At 38.6% G+C, this 21,968-nt stretch overlaps 2 protein-coding genes across 8 annotated transcripts in view; one reads left to right on the forward strand and one right to left on the reverse strand.

Moving 5' to 3' along the window:
- The first annotated feature begins 767 nt into the window (after nucleotides 1-767).
- Nucleotides 768-2,528, forward strand: LOC104590506 (uncharacterized). Its single transcript, XM_010249198.3, has 3 exons — nucleotides 768-1,565; nucleotides 1,638-1,747; nucleotides 2,258-2,528. Exons 1-3 carry the CDS (start codon nucleotides 939-941, stop codon nucleotides 2,355-2,357), a joined length of 837 nt encoding a protein of 278 aa, XP_010247500.1. The 5' UTR covers nucleotides 768-938; the 3' UTR covers nucleotides 2,358-2,528.
- LOC104590507 (kxDL motif protein) overlaps nucleotides 1,970-21,968 on the reverse strand; it is a 28,084-nt gene continuing 8,085 nt past the window's right edge. Inside the window, exons 3-5 of one of the 7 annotated variants that reach the window (XR_016084367.1) lie at nucleotides 13,999-14,111; nucleotides 2,896-4,087; nucleotides 1,970-2,499 (exon numbers count right to left, since the gene is read on the reverse strand). Coding sequence is in view for 4 of the 7 variants with exons in the window: in XM_010249200.3 (XP_010247502.1) it covers nucleotides 14,009-14,111 (103 nt within the window). In the remaining 3 variants the exon portion in view is untranslated. Of the gene's footprint in view, nucleotides 2,500-2,895; nucleotides 4,088-9,083; nucleotides 9,133-13,997; nucleotides 14,112-21,968 lie in introns of those variants that run through there. The other 6 variants (XR_016084368.1, XR_016084366.1, XM_010249200.3 and 3 more) reach the window with 6 other exon arrangements.

Consider the following 21,968-nt stretch of genomic DNA (forward strand, 5'->3'; position numbering starts at 1 on the left):
CTCAATCTTTTAACTTCTATTAAAGTTCAACCTAACCTAAATTAAAATATTACCCAAATGTTTTTTTTTTTTTCTTTATCAAAAGATTAGATTCTCACGCAAACTAAAATGGGTTTCTTTCTAGTCTCGTCCCACCATGGAGACTCACTAGGCAAAGATTGGGCTTGAAACATTGCTTTTGATCCCACGATTCTACTCCTTAATGAAACTCCTCAAAGCAATCCACAAATCAAAGGGGAAGTGGAGGTTACTGAGCTCTCAAGCTGCTCCAACCCAATGGTAGGCCCTAATCCTCTGACCTAACAATAGAGCTGGAATCAGGTAAGATTCCAATGGATCCAGCTACATCTGAATTCAATCTTATTATTGAAAATTGAAATCCAAATCCAATCGGTCGGTCTTGAGATCTTGAATAGGATTGGACTCGATCACATCTTATTATTGAATATAATTATCTATTTATATATTATAAAATTTAATGGGACTCACATCTTAATCTGATCAGATGAGATTAAATTTACGTCCATCTGAATCCGAAATAATCAGATTGGTTGCCGGATTGTGGGTTTCGGATCTACATACCAAGTTCCCACGGGCCTATAGTAAACTATGGTTCCTGTGCCTGCATTAACCATTCTTTTCTTTCCTTGGGGTAAACGGTTAGTTCCACGTAAACTAAATTCTTTTCTTTTTCCGTTCAATCAGCACACAACCTCTTAACATATAATTAATCATTTCAGCCTAACCCTACACTCTATAATCCTTTCCTTTTTATTCTTGGTATGAACTTTATGGGTAAGCTTCCTCCACAAACATATCCAAGCCCCATTATAAAGCGGAGGAGAAGAGTGAAAATGCATCTCTAATTCTAAATTCCTAAAGAACAAGAAGAGGAGAAAAGAAAAAGTAAGGAGAGACTCAAATTCTCAGACATCCAAATGGCATCTGAAATAAACTTGAAGCTTCTGGTAGATATGAACACCAACAAGGTCCTATTTGCAGAAGCAGGGAAGGAGTTAGTAGATTTCGTCTTCCATCTTCTTAGCTTGCCAATGGGCTCCATAATGAGACTTCTCATCCCACTAAGCTCCAGTAATGGATGCTTTGGCAACCTGTACAATAGCGTCGACAATCTGCATGAAATGTACATTCAGGCTAACACAGACAAGGCCCTTCTGTTGCAGCCTGAGATTGCATCTTCAACATCATCTGGTTTCGGCCAGGAAATTGTTCTACTTCAGCCTCAGAGTGGGATCAGGGCTAATCCTTTGCCAAAACTGAAATTCTACAGGTGTCCGAGGACATGCGGGACCGTGACCAATGTTATGTTTACTCGGTGTACTTGTGGATATGAAATGTCCTCTGAAATGCAACTAATTGAACCAGCGGTGGCGGCCACACCTACCAGAAGAGGTTATGTAAAGGAAGTGGTCACCTACATGATCACTGATGATTTGGAGATATCACCTATTTCTACAGTCTCTACTATCGCCCTCCTCAGCAAGTTTGGTATTAACGGAATAGATGCCTTAGAAGAGATGGTTGTGGAGCTTGGCAGGGACGAGGTAGCACGTAATCTCTACACCCGTCCACCTCTCTCTCTCTCTCTCTCTCAAGGCTGTTTTGGTTTTGTACAGGGGTTGGCTTTGTTAAGGGCTTCATTACAGCCGAAGTCAGTTCTCACAAAAGTTTTCCAGGGGGAGATATCTAAAAGAAGTCGTCTATCAGTTCCATCAAATCCGAGGAGGTCTCTATAATCTGTTTTTCCATTGATATTTGAATAAAATATAATTAAGATGATCAGAAGGCTCTATTTATTGTTACTAGTGTATTTTATTTCATTTACCTTGTGGGGAGTTTCTATTTATTTCTATGATATAGAAACACTTATTATCTTGCATGCATTTCATGCAGTAGCTAAAATCCCCACAGTTTTCCATCCATTTCGAGGTGCACATACCTCAGCTCATAGTCACATGATGTTGCAAAATGCATTAAGCACAGGGTGCAACCTTTAATATATATAAGCTACACTTTTTTTTTTGAATTGAATAGAGTAAAATTTGCACTGTTTTTTTTTTTTTTTTTTTTTTTTTTTCTAATGTCGCTATAGTTCTGTGAAATCTGAATATTCACTTAAGAGGGTTTTGCAATTATAAGCACTACTAGAGAAGCATATAGTTTTGTTTCCTTTTCGAAGTTCCCTCTAGGATGAAAGTAGCAGCATGGCTTCTAACTTAATTCTTTTGGATGCCAGCACATCTGATAAGAATTCTGAAGCTGTTCAAACTGCATCAAATGATAGGAAAGTGCAAACGGAAGACATTCAAATAAGCGTGGTAGATGGGGAGAAGTAAACGGCAGGCCTGGTCATGGAGCCAATTATGAACTTCATTGATTCAACACCATCTGGAAGCTATGGCATTCCATCACATTCGACCATGATTCTTGTTTACAGCCTTCTATTACAAATGTACTCTTCGGCCTCTGGCTTTTATCCTACAATAAAATGAAATGGGTTTGTATCAGTTGAGGAAAAAAACTCTAAATTCAAAATTGATGAAGGCCTTGTCATTTGTGATTTAGGAGCTTCGTTCTCCTGAGTTTTTTTTTAAAAAAAAAAAAAAAAGTAACTGTATAAAACATAACATCCAATTCTGCATTGAGAATATCTCCATACTGGATACTGTGCTCTCATGGTATTTACATGGTTTTTGCTTTCAGGAAATCCTGCCTCGTGTTTTAGTCCTTTGCATAAACAGGAATCAGTGGATGCTGAGACAATTATGAATTGAGATCCACATATGAGAGCTAAACATGGTGTGTCCTGATTGACACCAATATTACGAATAAAACCGTAGAGGATACGAACTTGGGTCTTTTATGTTCGCTCACCCAAGGAGTCTTTACAGAACATATCAAATACTGCATTGCTACAGGAGTTCGAATTTGCGCCCCACCGCCTGGCACCCCAAAAACGTCCCATACAATAGAAACCCACCGCGTGTCCTGCCCCCGCAGGACCGTGCCAAATTTCACCCAAAACAAAAATTTTCCCCCATTCTTGCTCATACTCGGTCTCTCAACCTGCCCAGTTTAACCAACCCTGACCCCTGTACCTCCTCCCCCATCTGAGCTGGGCAAAAAATCCGGCATCGACAACCGTTCCAGCAGACACATCACATACCGGAGGTATTCTCCATCCCTCTCATGATTGAGGAGAAAAAATGGAGAAAGGAGTAGTTTCTTCTATTTCTTAACTTATAGGGTTCATTTTACAAATACTGCAGAAACAAAAACTTTGCGCTTGTGAAACAATTTAACCTTTGTCCTCGCCAAGTAGAAGTCTCTGGTTTCATAACAGAAGAGCCAAGTATTCATCTGTTCATAATTTTCCTATTTTGTGCATAATATATGTTTGATTGAAGTGGGAGTTGATTAAAAACTTGTTTTGAGAAAATGGGCTTGCATTAAATTTCCATTTCTTTCTTGAAAAACGTCTACTGGACGAAGTTGAAGCAAACGGAGGTAGAGTACGAGTATTTAAAGCGTGCTGCGAAACACTGACGGAAGAGAACAGGAGGTTGCAGGAGGTTACAGGAGTTTGCAGGAGTAAAGAGCCCACCCCTTCTACATGCAACTCCCAGCGACCACCCTGACCATGTGCCCCTCCTGCGAGAGCGTTCCCACCACCTTGACAGATCCCTCCACCATGACAGGCACCAGCGCCGCCACCACCACCCCAGCCACAAACAAGGGATGGGAGGTACCTCTAGTGTGCCTACCAGAACAGTCGTCCACGCCAGAATTCTCGCCAATCTCAGATGAGGGAGGTGCAGAGGTCAGGGACTCGGGTAACACAGGGCAGCTCAAGAGACAGTATGAGCAGGAATGGGGGGAAATTTTCAATTTGGATCCGCACGATCTGAGGGGGCATGCGTGTGGGAGGACACGCGGCGGGTTTCTATTGTGTGGGACATTTTTGGGGCGCCAAGCCGTGGGGTGAAGATTTGAACTCTTGCTACTATGGCAAGCAATTGTGCTTTGGAGTTGCAACTTCGTCCAGGTTAGCCCAATGCAAACGGACCTGATCAAATAATCGAATCTTATCCATCGGATTTATATAGGATTCGTGTCAACTCAATTTACAGTCAGATATTGAATAACATAATTAATAAGTTAAATTGAAGCGAAAAAAATTAATAAGTTAAATTAAAAGTGATTGAAATATTATACATCATGAACAAAATATGTTGAAAATAAATTTTATGGAACTTCAATCAATGACTCTTAGAATATAAATTTCAAGTATATATAGCAACATATACATTTGAATATTAATTTGGACAATGTCTAGGGTAAGAAATATGAAAGGGGTGATCCAAGTGTTTGAGAAAATGTCAACTTTTAAAATTACTTTCATAAAGAGTTGTGTGGTGGGGATCAATATGAATGAAAGAGAGGTGACAGAATGTGCAACCATTTTGGACTAGAAGTTTCCGGTGGCCAATGAATTACTTGGGATTACCTTTGGGAGGAAACCCAAGAAATGTGACGTTCTGGAACTTGGTGGTGGACAGGTCTACAAAAACAAATGGAAGGCTAACTCTGATCAAGTCAACTCTGGCCAACTTACCTGTCTACCTTCTTTCAATTTTCAAGATTCTTGTGAGGATTTGTAAAAGCGTAGAAGAGTTAATGAGGGATTTTTTTGGAAAGAATGGAAGGACCACAGGGTTAGATGGGAATTAGTAAGTAGAAGTAAGGAGTTTGGTAGCTTAGGGACTGGGAACATCCACAAGAGGAATATGATGTTGTTAGGTAAATGGTTGTAGAGATTACAAAAGGACAAGGACAAACTGTGGACAGAGCTTATTATAAGCATCCATGTGCTAGCGGCTGATGGCTGGGATGCCAGAGTTTTGGCATGAGTTACTAGTGTGACGCCTTGGAAAGCTATTCATGCCATCCTTCCACACTTCCTACCCTTTGTTAGGTATAATCTGTGTTCAAGGAATTTGGTAAGATTTTGGGAACATGTGTGGGTGGGGAGATTCACCACTTAAAGATCAATTTCCTCTTTATATTCTTTTTCTAGTAGTAGTTATAAAAATGAGCATGTTTCTACCTTCTTATCCTCTTCTGGTTTAGAGCCTGAACTAAATTGGGACTTGGGGTTAAGACGGGGTTTCAGAAACTCAGATGTGGACAATATCTTGGATTTGATCCAAATTCTCTAAAAGGTTCTCTTGGATCCCTCTAAGTTGGAGTCTCGAATTTGGACCCTTTTTTCCTCTAGTTGCTTTACTTGTTCCTCCTTCAAAGCCCTATCACACCTTCCAGTCCCAACATTCTTTCCCTATTAAAGAAGTGTGGGGAAACTGATCCCGCCAAAGGTTGGGGCATTCTGCTAGGAAATATTCTTGGAAAGAGTTAACATTTGCAACCTACCTCAAATAAAGAAGCCTTTTTGGTGCTTGTCTCCTAACCGGTGTACTTGTAAAAATGGCAAGTTTTGTTACTACTTATTTATCTCTTGGCCCTTTATTTCTTCTATTTGGGTTTGGTTTCATTCTCTATTTGGTTGCAGGTGGACTCCCCCACCAAGTCTACAAAGCCTCTTTGACTCTTCTATTGGTAGATGGACAAAAAAAGAGGGAAAAAGATTGTAGAGATGTACAAGGGCAGCAGTTTGTTGGACAATTTGGGAAGAAAGAAACCAAAGAATTTTTGCTGAAAAAGAAAAAAGCAAAGAGGCAATCAAAGAAGTGATCACTTCCAAGGATTAAAGTATCGATATCGGGTATCATATCAGACCACTCGGATACGGATATGGATATGCTTTGGAAACACATGGATACAGACGAAAAGATATGGATACGCCAAAAAATGCATACAAATTCCATAAATATATTAATAACATTATTTTTAAGATCAAAATAGCCATAATTAATGTATATATACATAGAAAATGTATATTCTAAAGGTATATGTGAAGAAATATACTATAATTAATATAGTGGGATGCATAGAAATCATAAAATTTTATTAATATGGTATGAATCAAGAATCCTGGAACATATATATATATATATATATATATATATATATATATATATTACAAATTAATACATGCACAAAGCTATTATTATATTATTTTCTATTTACTTTCAAGGCACAAAACATATGCAACTATTATATGTGAATTACTATATCGATTATTTTATAGCGGGATGCATAAGAATCATAAAATTTTATTGATAATGTATCAATCAAGAATCCTGGAACACATTATATATTTTTTTACAAATTAATACATGCATAAAACTATTATTATGTTATTTTCTACTGAATTTCAAGGTACAAAACATATGCAACTATTATATGTGAATTATTATATCGATTATTTTCTATTTTACTATTTTTAATTTTTAATATTAACCGAAAGTCAACTAAAAATTAATTCTCAAATGTTAAGTTAACAATACTTCTAAGATACACATCATATGAAAATTCAAATTTTAACTACTAAAATAATTATTCCATTATTAATATTTTTATTTCCATAAATTTTGAGATAAAAAAATCATTTTTTGATATAAATGTAGACTAACGACTTTTACAAATTCAATTTATATTATATTCTCGTGGTTTTTGTATATAATATTTTTATTTTTATAAATAATATACTTTTATTTAGTTCAACTTAAAATATTAATTAATAATTTATAAAATGTTAAGATACATATCATGTTCAAATTTATAAATATTAAGTACTAAAATAATTATTCTATTATTAATATCTTTATTCATATAAAGTTCTTGAGATTAAACAGATTTTTTATATAAATGTGAATTTAAGAAATTATTTATTCTATTATAATATTAGTTTTGAATTTTTTTTATTTTGCTGGAATTGTTAAACACAAATGTAATTTATCTGCATTACATGTGGACACTAGAATAGAAAAAAAGCTATTTTATTTCATTAAATTTCATAAGATGAAAAGTGGCCTAGTGGATTAAGCGCGTGGATAAGGCTTTAACGCTGGGGGATATTTAAATCCTTGGTCACTTCTACTTCTAGGGTGGTGCTTTGGGTAAAAACAGTGGAGATATTCAAGGACACCCAGACAACGACACTACTGAATTGGAAGGAAGTAGCAGAATTGGCTTCAAGCAGAAGTGTTGCTCAACTTCTATGGTCTCTACCTTGTGCAAGGTTTGTTAAGCATAACTTTAAGGGAAGCAGTGAAGGTAACCTTGGTCCATCAGGAATTGGTGGAGTTTTTAGAATGGAGGAAGGTTCAGTCATAGCTTTGTTCTCAGGCCCAATTGGTGTGGGAGACTAATTGCCTGCAAAAATGATGGTTTTGATGGAAGGTGTGAAAAGGGATAAGGAATTAAGTGTTAACAAGATGATCATTGAAGGAGATTCTAAAGTGGTAATTGGTTGGTTAGGGAAGGAAGGTGATGGATTGTGGACATACATTAATGAACGAAGACAGTTCACGTGGCTAACTCAAGGTATGGAGGTGAGAGTGCAATGGGTAAAAAGATGTGCCAATTCTTTTGCAGATGCACTAGCTAAACAAGGATAGGGAAGAAATCAGTTACATAGGGCTACCTTGTAATGGTATCTTTTGGGGGAGAGTTAAGAGAACCTCCCCCCACCATTGTAATTGACTATTTCTTTTTAATGGAAAGTAATTGTTATTAAAAAAAAAAAAAAAAAACATATACATTTAAGTTGAATAGAATGGATTATATTGAATGGGATAGGGGTGGATCCATATTCAATCCAATTATAAATATATTGAATTCAAAATCAGATAACAGATTTTGTAGCCCTACGCCCAAATCCAACCCAATAAATTGGGATCGATATTGGTATCTTGAAGCACCATATCTTTGTACACACATATGACTAGCCTCCTCAGAAAAAGAAGCAAAACAAATTTTTGGATGAATATCTAGTAGTGATAAATCAAATCTAATATAGTTTCTACATCTGTTATATATACAAGTATATGGTCCAGGGCCTGGTTTGAGTTAAAAATCTTTTATTTTTGTAAAGAAAATTTCATTTAAAAAGAAAGAAAAAAAAAGGAATACATGACCAGACCACACTAATTAACCAGGAGACAACTCCAACCTAATTAACTCAAGCTTTTATAACATTAACCAAGGCCTTTAGCGGCATTTATATCCTGGGTTCAACTAAACAAACCATAACCTATCTGAGATGGGAAAAAGATTGCTTCTTTATGCCATCCAGTCCATCAGGGCAAACCCTGCATCCCTTCACAGTATTTCAGCTTTGCATATCTTCCAGCCTCCCTTAAACTCTTTCAAAACCCTCAATGTGAGGTGAGAGAAACAGTAGTATGACATGGATTTTGGGTATTCTTTTCTGAAAAAAAAAAAATAGCATGCAACTTTGTGGAGGCATTGAAGCTGGGAAAGGAAAAGAGGGATTACTGACATTGGTAAAATCTCTCTATTGCTGATAACATGGATCAATCTTTTTCTATATCTGGTATAAAGGTATAGAAAGACATACAACCTTTTTGAGGAAGAGAGAATAATTAAACTTTAGAAATTTATAGAGGGAAAAATTAGAACTGAAATTTTAAGATATGGTTAGAACTACCTGAAACTCAAGAGAGTTCTCTTCACACCCCCATCTAACACAATATGCCACAGGCATTGGGTGAAGAGTAGAAAACATTATTTACAATGCCTTTATACATAACAACCAATGTATTCTTCCAGCAATCAAATATTCAATCAATGTACATTAAATCAGCTTACTTATTTCCAGTAAAACATACAAGTAACACTAGACAAATTAAAGAAACTTCAAATGAAGTTACCTTCTCACTTTTCTAATTTCCTTCCAATGGGGGGACTTAAGAGAGAGTTGTGTGGCCAATTATCTGATTAGAGATGGACATTTTGGCCCATCTATTAGAACGGTAACAGGGACTGTCAAAGTGCATTCTAAATTTCAAATTTCTAGTACATACATCTCAATGTAAAAGGCAGACAACAAAATGTTAAACAGTGCTCATGACCCTTCACCTTAAGATGTAAGGTTTTCCTCTTGTACTTGTATCCATGGGTGGTCTACTGTCAACAGAATAGCAGAATGAGACGGAATGAGAAATCAAAAACCAGAGTCTTAGTATAGAATTAGAAAGGGATGAGAAACCTAACAGCATAAAGAAATACTTCTGATGAGTTGCTCATCTGATACAGTCCTTGGGCTAAGGGTACGAGGAAGGATTTTCCTCATTGGTAATTATGTTTTTTCCCAAGATAGATGGACATAAATTCTAAGCAAGGATTTTTGTTTTTGTCTTCTTTAAATATAGTAACAATGGCACTTGCTAAATATAATTGGACTTTTTCTTGTTTTCCCTTCTCTTCTTCTCTTCTCTTTTCAGTTTTGCAGGTATTCATACTGAAAACAATTGTGATGTCTGTCTAGTGGGGATGGTGAAAACGATTGGAAGATGGTGCAACCATGAATACATAATTGGGGCCAGCAAATGGGGATGATTGGAAGATGATGAGAGGCAAATCGAGGAAATCCAAACACTAGAGTGAGTCCTGGGGATGAAACGAGTGGCACGAAAGTCAGAAGAAAGCAGGCAAGTGTTGGTAGTAGTTTAAAGTGTTAGACAGTGTATGCCCTTAGCTCCAATCAGATTGATGTACTTATTATCATTTATTGTAAATGAATAAAAGTGCATAATTGATTCATGTTATTTTGGTGTGTTTCTGTGTAATACCCTTACACTAGACACTTATGAGACTCGTATTAGTTTAAAATCTTCACAGCCGTTGGATAGAGCTGGGGAGATTTATCCTGCCAAGGCTGACACTGATGTGCCACCAAGTGGGTTGGGGTGGCTTGTCTTAACTACCAGGGTGAGACCTGAGGTACATGTAGTGTGGGCTTTCTTGAAACCCTGAACCGGACCAAATTTCAGTATTGCCCTGGACCTTGGAGACAAATGGGCAAAACTAGAATGTTACACCTAACCCCTAGACTCGATTATGGTACTACACTAGGTGTCGGATTGGGCTGTCTTTGATATGCCAATCAGCGAGATCCTTAGGGGGGTCAAAACCTAGGTATGTTAGGGTAGTCCGAGCATTCACCTGAGTGGGTGATCATAGTGATAGGATCAGCCCCTTTGTCGGACAAAATGAATTATCAGGGAATGCACTATCTCTGATGGAAACCTAAACTACCGGCAGTTGATTTCAAACTAGTTGAGATTTGTTTTGCAAAATATATTTATATAGAGATATACATATATTATGGTTTCACAAAATATTTGCAAAAGGTTTTAATTCTCAGGATCCATGTGAGTAGAGAGTGCAACACTATACCTTGCAGCCGAGGGAGAGGTCCTCTCTTATCAGGCAGTGTTTGATCATTATGGGCTGAGAGATCAAATGTAAGACCATTGAGGGTAATACCTAATGGGCTAATATTGCATCTGCCCACAGTCCTTGGGCCTTCATAAGGTAGGACCCAATGACCATTTAGTGTAAATGTTGGACCCATTAAGAGCCCATACTAATGGACTCAAGGGTTCACTGTGTTCTGTAGTAAATTCGGCCAGGCCTTGTAACAAAGGCTGGGCTGAACCCATGTGGCTGATGTGTAGATCAATGCTAAGGTCCCACGCCATACAAAGAGAGCAAAGTTAGCAGCATTTAAAGGGAAAGTGAGCTATGTGACTAAATGGGCCTAAAGCCCATTTCAAACTGAGCTTAAGTGAGTTAATTAAAAGGGGGCGAATTCTGATTTATAATCTGATAAGGATTAGCTAAAGGATAAACCTTATCCATTTAAGAGTCCAGATCCAAATATTAGATTTGGATCAAGAAACTCTTTCCTAATTGGATTAGGAAGTTAATCCAAAGAAGGCTATAAATAGGGGGCAAATTCACCAGTTTATGCATTCAGCAATCTGCAGAATTCTTCCCCAGTTCTTGTTACCCCTACCCAATTCGATTTCCACTCTTGGATCTGATCAAGAATAGTTCTTGATATTGTTTCTTGCTAGAAGAAACAATCTAAAGTCGTGCTCACCTGCCCCTTGCGTGATTCTTGCTAAAGAATTAGGGTTCTTGTTGAAGAACCACTTTGTTGATCCTGCCTCATCATACGCTATGTCATCTTCAGTGGAGAAGGGTTTTGGTCACCTCTTTGGGCATGAACACCTATGTTGGGAGTTACTGTTATTCTGTATCAAGTGCATCCCTACTTGCTTCCTTTTGGTTTCAGATTTGGTCCGGTTTGTTTCAAGAACGAACTTTGAAAATTCAGTTTTCTAAATTAGGGAATAGAATTCCCAGATGGGAGAAAGAAATTTTTGAAATTTCACCCGGCCACCCCACATGGTTCGACCATCCATATGATGGATCTCCCATCCCTTCATAAAGAATGTTTTGGTGGGAAGGGAGTTCAGAAGGAACCTCTTCTCAGGATCGCATATTGTCAATTCAAGAGACAAAGCTGGGAGGCAAAGAGAAAAAGGAGCATTTCGTGGAGAAGGCCAGACTGCCAAGCTGGCCGACAGAAGGGAAGGTAACATTAAAGGTGGGTGCTGAGTGTTTTTACCTTGTATCTGATGGGCAGGGGAGATAAAATGGAAGCAGTTCTTAGATGCTTGTCTAGTGGGGATGGTGGAAACGAAACTTACAGTGGAGGAATTGCAGAGGTGGGCTTCAAGGAATAGGTCAAGACCTGGTTCAAAAGGATACCCCTTTGGAGCTGGGCCAACCACATTTCGGTTTGAACTCAATACTAGGCCAGAGTGGAGGAAGTCTCTCTGACTTAGGAAGTTCACTAAACACCCGTAGAGACCAAAACCAAAAGGAAGAAGCAAGGCATCTTGGATCTGTTGCTGACTCAATGCTTAATCAAGTGGAAGCAGGGTCCGCAATAGACAAAGTTCAAGGGGATCGCCAAAGCTTGACTCCATGAGGAGGGGTAGCTGAAGCTGAGGAATCAATGGAATCAGGAAAAGATCAAAGGCAGATGGAGATCTCTATAGTTGAACATGAAATTTTGAGCTCTCCAGTTGGAACCATGACCTTGGATGAGGTTCCAGTGGATCAACCTTTAGTAGTGATTCCGACAGGTGAGTGGCCCCAAACAGATACGCATTTGCAGGGCTTGGGGAAGCTGAACCAAGGAAGATTGCAGCTGATCCCTAGTGTGACTGGTGTGACTTGGAGGATCCATCTCTATGGGTGTTACCCAAGATGTTGAGCTTCTGAGAATTCTTGGGGGTCTCAATGAAGGGTTTGGAGGAAGAAGCAAAGTTTTTCTTAATGGAAGTTGAAAAAAGGGTGCTGGAAGAGAGGGGAAGAAAAGGGAGGAAAATGGAAAGGGAGTTGTTTAACTATCTTGGGGTTTAAACAATAAAGTAGGCACCCCTTGAGGGGGTGGAAGAGCCAAAAGAAGATGAAGAATAGGGTATAGGGGGAACAAAGTCTCTCGAGAATTCTACCCAAAACCATTACCATGAAAATTATCTCTTGGAATGTAAGAGGCCTAAATTCAGGACGAAGGAGGGTCGTAATCAGTGCCTATATCAGAAAATGGAATCCCAACATACTATGCCTTCAGGAAACAAAGATGGAGACAATGGAAGCAGCAGATATCAGATCATTGTGAGGAGTCAGAAATTGTGAATGGGCAAGTACTGTCAGCAATAGGCACTGTGGGAGGCCTAGTAATAATTTGGGATCCAGATGTTTTGAAGTTGACAGACAAAGTAGTCAGTCAGTTCTCTCTCTCTATTCTCTTCCGTTTTTGCGAAGATGGGTGGGAATGGATTTTTTCAGGGATGTACAGACCAAATGAGAATGCACTAAGGAGATTCTTTTGGGGGGAATTGGATGAGGTGAGAGGTAGCTGGGAGAAACATTGGGTGGTGGGTGGAGACTTCAACACAATTAGGTATGCACATGAGAAGAAAGGTGGGATAGGATGCCAAGAGGGGCGAGGGGTTTTGCAAACTTCATAAGCTGATGGGATTTGGTGGATATTCCTTTGTTGGGGTCTAAATACACTTAGACCAATAACCAGGAAGATCTAACTTAAGTGAAGCTTGATAGATTTATGGTTTCAACTGAGTGGGAAGAAAAATTTGGACAGTTATTGCTAGAAGCCCTTCCCCGTCCCCTATCCAGTCACACTCTTATCTGTTTGGATAGCAAAGGGATCCCCCCTAAACCTTCCCTCCTTTCAGATTTGAAAATCTTTGGTTGGAAGAGGATGGTTTTGTGGGGTTATTGGAAGTCATATAATCGGCAAGAAACTGAAAGGTTTAAAGGAAAAGTTAGAAGTTTGGAGAAAATTGGAATTTAAAGGAGTGGAGGTGAAGAAGAAAGAGTGTTTAGACATCATTGTTGAAGTGGATAGACTGGAAGAAAACTCTCAATTATCAGAAGAAGATAGAAGAAGAACTAAGGCCAAAATAGAGTTTGATAAATTATCATTCCAAGAGGAAATTAAATGGAGGTGAAGATCAAAATGCTTGTCGCTGAAGGAGGGTGAGTTACAATAACCTCCCTGATGAGTTACAGACAGTAACCTCTTCCCAATAAAAATAAAAAAAGAAAAAAAAAACAAACAGAAATACTTCTGATGAGTTACAATAACCTCCCTGATGCAATACATCACTAAAAATACAACTTTCCACGGTTTTACTGCAAATTTTCCATACAAGAATAACCAAATTCTAATATCACCATACGGTTTTGGATCTACATCTTTTTCTTTTTTTTTATAAACTACATCTTTTTTCTTTTCCCTTCAGACAATTCTTGATCTTTTAACCGACAAGCAATAAAATGTATGTTTACCACTAATGTGAAATTAATATGAAATTTCACTGATATTGCCAAAAAGAAGAAAATAGCATAACATGACCAGTTTCAAAAGTTAGCATGACTAACTCTTACATAGATGGTGTTACTGAAGCTTTTCCAGATCTGGCCTTTGGTCAAGTATCTTTTCTGTCGAACCATCAGGAAATGCATCTGGATAGGTAGCCAAGATCTTCCCTTTCATGCTTCTGTTATTAAAATTATCAATACTAAATCAATATCAAGAACACAACCTTTTGGAAAAGAAGATTATCAGTAAATAATGAAGGTTCAAGACTTCAAGAGTATTCTCCTTCCGAGGAGATTATTAGACCCAGTGACACAACTAAACAAACAAAATGTCTGAAATGTAATCTCAATATAAAAGAGGGAGGCATGCAACTTAACTTGGTAACATCAAAGGATTAATAAAAAGAAATAATGGAGGTTCAAGTACATCTGAAGCATTGTATTGAAAGAATAAACTGGACCTATGGTAGGTTTTCCATCAACAATAGGAACTAAAACTATGATGATTAAGTTTTCTATCATTCATATTAGGATACCTGTTTTGTCATGTTTGTTTCACCTACAAAGTCTCAGCCAATTGAAAAACCTTCTATCCCTCATATTAAGTTACAACAACCAGAAAATATTCTGAGGTTAATTAATTCAGCACTTGGAGAATTAATAGCCACTCAACATTGTTGCCAATACAGCAATGGGGAAATAGTTGTTTTAGTTTCCTTGTATGGTAAAAATAAAATTTCATTAAAAGAAAACAAAATGTACAACCTAATAGGTGATAAGGTATCACCACATACAGCTTGAAACAAACTACAAAAAGCATTCAATATAATTCTCCACTTTACAAATTTGAAACCCCAGAACTTCCCCAAGATCCTCCCTCGTGATTTGTCTAAATTCTGGTAACAGTAACACCCAATCTGGCATCAGATTTGCGACAACTTCCACAATTTTATCCAAACTGTGTTTTGTCTTCAAAAATTCTTCTGTTTCTTTCCTTCCATATGTTCCAGCAGATTGCAAATGGAATGCAGCTCCAGATCGCCTTTTGCTTTCTTGCTTCCTCTTATCTTTGGCCCCAAACATAGCAGCAAACAGCCTCCACAAAAAGCCAGAAATCTTGCACAAATAAATGACTAACATTTTCCTCTTGCTATTTACATAGGAAACACATATTGGCCATATTGAACCCCTTAGATTTCAGATGGTCCACAGTCAAGATGCTACCCATGGCCATAAGCCATGCAAATGCTTCTGTTGAGTTTTGGGCTGATAACATTTGTTTTTATTTACAAAGCATAGTTAGAAAAAAGATGGGAATGTTATCTTCATCAACTAATTGGCCAACAAAAATCAGATTTGTAGTGAGACTAGGAACAAGTAAGGTCTTGGTAAGAGGGAAAGATGTAGTGGGTGAAAGATTAAGAGACAGGTCATTACTAGCAATGATGTTTAACTTTTCACCATTGGCAGTAACAATATGTTTGTGATGGGTTTCAGTAAGGTCACTTGGTTGGTCAGGGTAGGCTCCTGTCATATATGATTGGTAGCTCCAGAGTCAATGATCCAAACATGAGAAGGAGAAGAACAATAACTAGAGAACTCACCAGGTAAGCCAATAGTAGAAAAGGCAGAAGAAATAGCAGATGTTACCAGTTGTCGAAGGTTTTCCCTAACCATAGATGCTAGAGAATCACCTTTAACAAAAGAATCACCACCAGTAGTAGATTTCTTACTCCCATGTGCTACAGCAGCAATGCCAATCCCATAGGCCATTTCAGCAAGAAAGCAACAGTCCAGACACAAGGATATCAGAGAACCAAATTCAGCAACAGTTCCCTCTAGTCCAGGACGAAAGACAAGTACTCCAATGCTAGAGAAGGTCAAGGGAACCCAATAAAATACCATAAACAGCTTCAGCAATCAAGGACTTGAGTTGACAGTCCAAAAAAGGCAAGTTTTAGGATTGTCAAATCTAAAATCTCTCAAATTTTGAAATCTGAAACAAAGAAGGGAAGCAAGAAAACCCTAGGACGAGACCAGATCTACTGTTATAGGTTGATCGATTCAGGCCGATTGAGAGATAATTGTGGTTTACCAACATATCAAGTGTCTTTTCCAAGAACAGAGAAGTATCTTGTGCTGATCGAAACAGCCCTTAGAAGATTCCAAACCAGAAACTGAGTGTAAGGATAAAAAGAGCTTGAAAGAACCCTTCAAGTTAGAGAGTATTGCCGCCCCAAGATGGCCTGAAATACAAAGTTGTTGCAGTCCAAAAAAGGAAACTGTATAGTATTGCTGCCCCAAGAAGAAGATCAGAACTCCTTCAAAAACTTCACCCAATCAAATGTTGTTTGTAGGGAGAATAGATCAGGTCTAGCCAACACCAGATCTGAAGTTTGGCCTCGAACCAAAGTCTCCCAAGAGAAATCTAATAAAATCTCTCCTGCTGGTTGCACAGAGAAGACTTAACAGAAAAGGGTTGATCAAAACAGCCCCGATACAACAAGATTACTACTTCTAGTGAGGTTCAAAAGAGAGAGAGGATAGATCAGAGAACAACCTGCTCTGAAACCATGTCAACACTCTGGCTGAATAGAGAAAAGAATAAGAATAATTTTAGAGGTGTCAAGAATGAATTCACCCCCACCTCAAAGAGTCTTTTATATATTAAAAGATATGTACAATTACAAGAATGCCCATATAGGGCTGAAAGAGAAAAAAGAATAATATACATAAGGGACTATACTAATAAGATACATTAAGTCACAGAGTCTCCACAAGTAGTAACTGGGAAATATGGGGTAGTGAGGTTTGGTTGGGAGTCAAGAGAAGTCTCAAATTCCTATGGGGTGAGTGTGTGGAAGGGGATAATGAATTTTAATAGAGATTTCAAAGCATTGGTCAGGTGGGGGGAGGGGTCAAGAATGAGATTTTGGGAAGACAATTGATGTGGGCTGGGGAAGCTGAGGGAGGTTTGTCCAAGACTTTATAGGCTCTATGATCAGCAGGTGAGGGTGGATCAATGCTTTGAGATGAGAGGAGGCCAAGTGGTGTGGAGCCCAAAGTTTAGAAGGCCATTAAGAGATCATGAGATTTAGGAATGCTTGCTGCTGTTAGAAAAGCTATAACAGGTTGATGTTTCTACTGTTGCTAGTAGGGGTGGCTACAAGCCGAGCACTTCACGAGCTACTCGAGATCGGCTTGGCTCAGTTTCAACCGTGCTTCGAGCCGAGCTCGAGCCCAATTTATAGGCTCGTTTATTAATCAGGCCAAGCTTGAGCCTAATAAAGCTCGGCTCGTGAGGCTCGCAAGGCTAATAAAATTATTATTATTTTTTTTTTCATATATAATAATAACTAATTATTATAATTCTTAATTTTTTAAATATCAAATAAAAAGTATTTTTTATATATAATTTTTTTTTATTTTTATAAAACATTTTTCTCAAGTTGAGCTCAAGCTAAAGCTCGAGCTCAAGGTTCTAGCTCGAACTGAGCTCTAGCTCAAGGTTCTAGCTCGAATAGCTAGCTATTCGGCTCGGCTCGAATCCACCCCTAGTTGCTAGAGACGGTCTGTGGTGGAAAGAATGCAAAAATGAAATTTTCACTGTGAAATATTTTTACTTAGCTTTGATAAGGTAGCAGATGACTGCAGATCAGGTGGACGGAGTGGGGGAATCCTACCCCTCCTAGGGTGGAGGCCTTTGCATGGTTGGTGTCGCTGGACAGTATTTTAACTTCTGACCACCTGAAGAATAGAGGTTTCTACATGGCAAGTATATGTTACCTTTGCTGCTCGGATGAGGAAACAGCCTTCCACCTGTTCTACACATGCAAGATGGCTCATATCATTTGGAGTTTCTTCTACTTTTTATTTGGAGTGAATTTATTTCAGCCTTTGTCCACGACTGAGTTATTTTCCTCCTGGCCAAGATTCAATAGGTGCAAGAAAGCAAAGATTGTTTGTAGCTGCATCCCTTTCACGGTTTTCTGGGTCCTATGGAATGAGAGAAATAGAAGGATATTTGAGAACAAACAGAAGAAAATTCAAGGTCTTTTAGCCTTGACTGTAAATCTGGTCTCAGATTGGGTTTTGGTGCATCCAGACTTCAATCAGATTAGTAGAATAGAGCTGGGGAAGAATTTTTGGAATGTTCTTGAGTTACAGTCTTGTAATCTTGATCAGCTCTGCTGTTACTGACTTTTCTAGTGTAATGTAATGTTATCTAGGTTGGGAGCTAGCTTAACACCCCCCGGATGTATGGCTCTTTTCTTTTTAATGAAATTTTTATTCTGATTCCTCAAAAAAAAAAAACATTTTTGCTCTCTTTGGGTGCAGGAAGATCCCTCATTTAAATCTCTTGAGCTCAAGTTTCCTAAGGCAACTGAAGCAAAGAGGAAGAGTAATGTGAAAGGCAGTTAGAGAAGCAGTAGTGTGGACTATTTGGGAAGAAAGGAATGAAAGAATCTTCAATGAAATAAGTAGGCTCAAGGAGGAAGAGTAATGTGGAAGGCAGTTACCCAAGGAGGAGAAAATAGACACTATAAAGATCAAACTGACACATTGGGTAAAGACTAGGGAAATTTTTCAAGATTTTTCAGTGAATGATAAAATAAGAAAATGGGCTGGAGTAGCACAACCCTCAAAAGGCAAAAGACAGGTTGGTTATGGAATGGCAATCTCCTCCAAGTAATATGCTAAAGTTGAACTTTGATGCGAGTTCTATGGGTAACCCAGGGCCAACATGTATTGGTGGGAAGGGGGGGGTATTCAAAGGCACCATAGGAAGTGTGGTGGCCATGTATTCAGGACCTATTGGAGTGGGAGATTCCCTGAAAGCTGAGCTGATGGCCTTACTGCAAGGCCTAAGACCAGCAAAGCAATCAGACTCTCAAAATCTGGAAGTAGAGAGGGCCTCAAAGTTAACCATCACTTGGGCAAAAGGCCTATGGGCTATGCCAAGTCCCTTGGATTTACAGGCTTGTCTTGAGGGAGATTGATTGCTTATCAAGGGAGTTAAACACTTCCTACTTATGAGCCAGAAGAACTACAAATGGGATGGTGAATTCTAGCAAAACAAGGGCTTAATAGACATCAGTTATTTTGGGCACTAATGTAAATCTTATGTATTTGGGTGGTTGTATTATCTCCACAAGATGTACTAAAATTCTCTCATTGAATTAATAAAATCTTTTTTATTGATCAAACAAAAATGTTGACTTTGACTGTTTTTGTAATTTTTCTCTTACTCTACCCGTAGTTCTGTGTACAGAAACTCATTGTACACAGGGCATAATGTATACCATTTCTTTTTGTTACTTACCTTTTCAAAAAAAAAAAAGGCCCCTTGAGGCAAGCCAAAACAAGTCCATGTGATTTGAGGCAGTGCCCCTGACCTAAATTTTTGGCCCATATATATAAAGAAATTGGTTTTGTTATTTAAATACACTTCATTCTATTTTAAGATTAGGAACCAGATATTAATTGTATTCTCATTTATTCTTTTGTGAAAATTTGCTATTTGAGATCCTATTTGTAAGAACTAAGACTTCAGGCATTTGAAAGGTTCTTGCTTTTGTTTATTACTAGTGCACAAACAGCAATAAAAGGTAATTTAAAAGTTGATAACCCATTACAAAGGTGTGAATCCACAACAAAATAATAACAAATGGAAGATACTATTATAATTTGGCCTGCCTTTGAGTCCTGTTAGTCTGATAACAGTCGAGAAGAGAGAAGAAGAAAGAAGAAAGAAAGAGAGAAAGGAGAAGAAAAGAAGAGAAGAAAGGGAGAGAAAGTTCTGGTTTGAATGAGAGAAAAGATTCACTCTCCCATTCGGCCAGATGTGTTTTATATTACTAACATAATGGAAAAGACACATGTGCCCCTACTTAAGTGAGGGGCACTAGTTCTACATAATCTTACACATCAGCAACCTCAACATAACCATAAAGATGGAAATACCCCTACATACTTAACACTAACACTCCCCCTCAAGCTGGTGAGTATATATCATATAGTCCCAGCTTGTTACATATGTAGTCCACTCTTCCCCGACTCAACCCTTTAGTAAATAAGTCTGCCCACTGGTTCCCTGTGTTAACATATGCAGTGTCTATCACTCCACTCAGCACCTTCTCTCTCACAAAGTGACAGTCAACTTCTATGTGCTTGGTTCTTTCATGAAACACCGGATTAGAAGAAATATGAACTGCAACCTGATTGTCACAGTAGAGCTTCATTGGAGTGTTAACATTGTATCCCATCTCCTGTAGAAGGTTCCTTAACCACACTAATTCACAAGTAGTATGTGCCATAGCTCTATATTCTATCTCCGCACTGCTTCTCGCCACAACTGTCTGCTTCTTACTTTTCCATGTCACCAAATTACCCCCAAGAAAAGTGCAATAGCCTATGGTAGATCTCCTATCAAAGATAGAACTGGCCCAATCAGCATCAATATATCCTTCTATTTCAAGTTTTCAACCACTTTTGTATATCAAACCACGACCAGGAGCCCCCTTTAAATACCTCACAATTCTTAGAACCGCATCCCAATGAGGAACCAGAGGTTTCTGCATGAACTGACTTACCTTACTAACCGCAAAATGAAATGTCTGGCCGAGTAATGGTAAGTTAATACCAGGGTCCTCAAACACTTCACCCATATCACTGCTCAGCTTAGTGTTTGTTTCCATAGGTGTTTCAGCTAGTTTAGTACCTAACAAACCTGTTTCTTCCAACAAATCAAGGACATATTTCCTCCGACACAAGTTAATACCATGCTTAGACCTTGCTACTTCTATCCCCAAGAAATATTTCAATTTACCAAGGTCCTTTGTTTGAAAATGTTCCTGTGGAAAAGTCTCCAACCTGTCAATGCCCATTTTATCATTCCCGGTAATAACAATATCATCTACATACACCACCAATAGGATCTTTCTTGCCTAAGAGTCATGACTGAAGACTGAATGGTCAACTTGGCACTATTTCATACCAAACTTCTTTACCACCTCACTGAACCTACCAAACCATGCTCGAGGAGACTGTTTAAGCCCATAAATGGTCGTCTTTAGTCTGCATACCTTACCATCCTCCCCCTGAGCAACAAACCCCGGTGGTTGCTCCATATAGACCTCCTCGAGCAAATCACTATGCAAGAAAGCATTCTTGATATCAAGCTGATAGAGGGGCCAATCATACATAGCAGCAAGAGAGATCACAACACGAACCGAACCAATCTTAGCAACCGGGGAGAAGGTCTCTGTGTAGTCAATACCATAGGTTTGGGAGTACCCTTTTGCAACCAGTCTAGCTTTCAGCCACTCTACACTACCATCAAGTAAGTAATTAATAGTATAAACCCACTTACAACCGACTGATGAGGTCTCAAGTATGATTATGAGTTAGAGTTGAGAGTTCTTCTTCCATTGCATGGCGCCATCCTAGAGAGGCAAGGGCTTCCTGGACATCCTTAGTGACAACAACAAAGGATAACAAAGAGATAAATTGGCGATGGAAAGCGGAAAGGTGAGTGAAACATAATTAGAAAAAGGATGAAGGGTACAAGTGCATTGTGTGGGGACAACTACCGGATCTGTCGACGTTGATGGAGCTGGAAGAGCAGCCGGTACATGTGGGCGATGTGTATAGACTTGATGGATAGGTGGTCATTCAACAGGTGGTGGCACCAGAGGCAAGGACTTGGTCACAGCTGGAATAAGAGGAACAGAATCCGCAACTGGAAGAGGAAGAGTTAGAGGAAAAGGAGGAGGTGATGAGGAAGAAGAAACATCACCAGACCCCAAGAAAAACAGAGTAGACTCAAAGAAGGTAGCATCAGCACAAACAAAGGAACGTCAAGAACTAGGATGATAACACTTATACCCTTTCTGAGTCCGGGAATAGCCAAAGAAGATGCACTTAATGGATCGTGCATCTAACTTGTCCTTCCCGGGGCCCAGATTATGGACGAAATAGACACACCCAAAAACTCGAGGAGAAAGAGGAAACGGAGACAAGGTAGGAAACAAAGT

This window comes from Nelumbo nucifera, chromosome 3 (genome assembly GCF_055504915.1).
Source record: "Nelumbo nucifera cultivar China Antique chromosome 3, China Antique-T2T, whole genome shotgun sequence".
Lineage (NCBI taxonomy): Eukaryota > Viridiplantae > Streptophyta > Magnoliopsida > Proteales > Nelumbonaceae > Nelumbo > Nelumbo nucifera.